General features: G+C 61.2%; 1 protein-coding gene across 1 annotated transcript in view; it reads right to left on the bottom strand.

Annotated features, from left to right (window-relative positions):
- Positions 1-328: 328 nt before the first annotated feature.
- Positions 329-2,210, bottom strand: part of ITGA2B (integrin subunit alpha 2b) — a 20,277-nt gene continuing 18,395 nt past the window's right edge. The window contains exon 17 of the mRNA XM_015885436.2: positions 329-560. Within this exon, the coding sequence (XP_015740922.2) occupies positions 420-560 (141 nt within the window). The 3' untranslated portion in view covers positions 329-419. The remainder of the gene's footprint in view (positions 561-2,210) is intronic.

The following is a 2,210-nucleotide window of genomic DNA, read 5'->3' as shown; positions in this document are numbered from 1 at the left end:
GACAATGGGGCAGGGATGGAGATATTGGGGTTGGACTACAGGGACACCTGTTGGTGTTGGGGACAGTGGTGCAAGGACATTTGGGGAGGGGGGGGAATGGGGACATAGGGCAGGTGTGGGGTTCTGGGGACATTGGGATGGAGACAATGGGAAAACACAAGTGTGGGGTGCGAGGGACAGTGGGGCAGGAGTGGGGACATTGGGGCAGGACTATGGGGACAATGGGATCCTATGGGTGTTGAGGACAACGGGACAGGGGCACTGGAGGGGGAGAGGGGGGCTATAGGGACAGTGGGGCAGGGATGGGGACAGTGGGGCAGGTGTGGGGTGCTGGGGACATTGGGAAGCCACATGGGGGTACATGGAGGGGGACTGGGACATGGGGAGGTGGGGGGAGGGCAGGGTGTGGGGTCCCACCTCTACCCCTGCTCCCCCCCCTGCTCTGGGCTCTGTCCCTGTCCCGCTGCCCCCTCCCCAATCTCCCCCTCTGCTGGTGGCCGCGTCCTCTTGAAGAATCCCACCTGCAGGAGGGGACGCGGTGACCCCACAGCGCCCATNCCCTAGTGATCCCCACCCATTGGGATCCCCCTTAGGGATCAGCCATAGGGACCCCCACCCATAGGGACCCCCATAGGGACCCCACATAGGGACCCCCATAGGGACCCCCATAGGGAACCCCACCCATAGGGACCCCAAATAGGGACACCCCATAGTGACCCCCACCCATAGGGACCCCACATAGGGACCCCCCCCCATAGGGACCCCCATAGGGACACCCCATAAGGACAACCCATAGTGACCCCACCCATATTGACCCCCCATAGTGACCCCCACCCATAGGAACCCCCCCCAGAGGGCTCCCCCCATAGGGACGCTCCTGTAGGGACACCTCATAGTGACCGTGGTCCGTGGGGACCCTCCATAGGGTCTCCCCCTAGGAACGCTCCCTCCATAGGGACACCCCATGGTGGTCCCCACCCATAGAGAACACCCATAGGGACCCATAATGAACCCCCCTTAGGGACCTTCCATAGTGAACCTCCATAGGGACCCCTCCAAAGGGACACCCCATAATGACCCCCACCCATAGGGGTCACATTCCCCCCATGGGGACACCCCCATAGGGACACCCCATAATGAGCCCCTCCCCTCTTAGGGACCCCCCATAGGGAAGCCCTATAGGCCCCCCCCTCATAGACACAACCCACAGTGAGGCCCCCCCTCTTAAGGACCTCCCTATAGGGACGGACACCCATAAGGGCTGCCCCCATAGAGACCCTCCTTAGGGTTTCCTGCATAGGAATCCTCCATAGGGGACATCCCATAGTGATCCCCCCCCAGAAGGACCCCCACCCATAGTGACCCCCCCATAGGGACACCCCAATAAGGACACCCCATAGTGAACCCCCCCCCATAGGAGCCCCTGCATAGGGAGCCTACCCCAATCGAGACCCCCCCAAAGGGACCCTCCCATAGGGACACCCCATACTGACCCCCCCATAGGGACCCCCACATAGTGACCCCCCCATAGGGGCACCTCATCGTGACTCTCACCCATAGAAACCCCCTCTTAGGGACCCCCCATAATGAATACCCATAGGGATGCCCCATAGTGAACCCCCCCTCATAGTAACCCCCCACAAACAGAACTTCTCCATGGGGGGACCCCCCCACACATAGGGAACCCCCAAGGGGGACACCCCTATAGTGAACCCTTCTCAGGCACCCTTCCCATAGGGACCCTGCATTGGGACACCCCATAGGGACACCCATAAGGTCTTCCCCCAGGGGCCCCCCATAGTAACTCCCCCCCCCAGGGACCCCTCCATAATTACAGCCCCACAGATGCACCCTAACAATCATCCCCCCATAGGGACCCCTCCATATGGGCATCCCACATAGGGCTTTCCCATAGAGACACCCCCATATGGACACCTTCATTGAGACACCCCAATAGGCCCCATACAGCCCCCCCACGGGGCCTCCTCATAGGGACCCCCTCACTAGGGGTGCCCCTATAGACACACCCCAGTAGGCATCACCCCTTAGGGACCCCTCATAAGGACCCCCCCAAAGGGACACACTCATAGGGACCCTTCTATAAGGGCACCCCAGTAAAGACACCTTAATAGGCATCCACCCCATAGGGACCCTCCATAGGGACACAGCCCCATAGGGATACCCCCATAGGGACACCCCATAGTGACCCC

The sequence above is a fragment of the Coturnix japonica genome, chromosome 27 (genome assembly GCF_001577835.2).
Source record: "Coturnix japonica isolate 7356 chromosome 27, Coturnix japonica 2.1, whole genome shotgun sequence".
Taxonomy (NCBI): Eukaryota; Metazoa; Chordata; class Aves; order Galliformes; family Phasianidae; genus Coturnix; species Coturnix japonica.
This window is presented reverse-complemented; position numbering and strand designations above follow the sequence as displayed.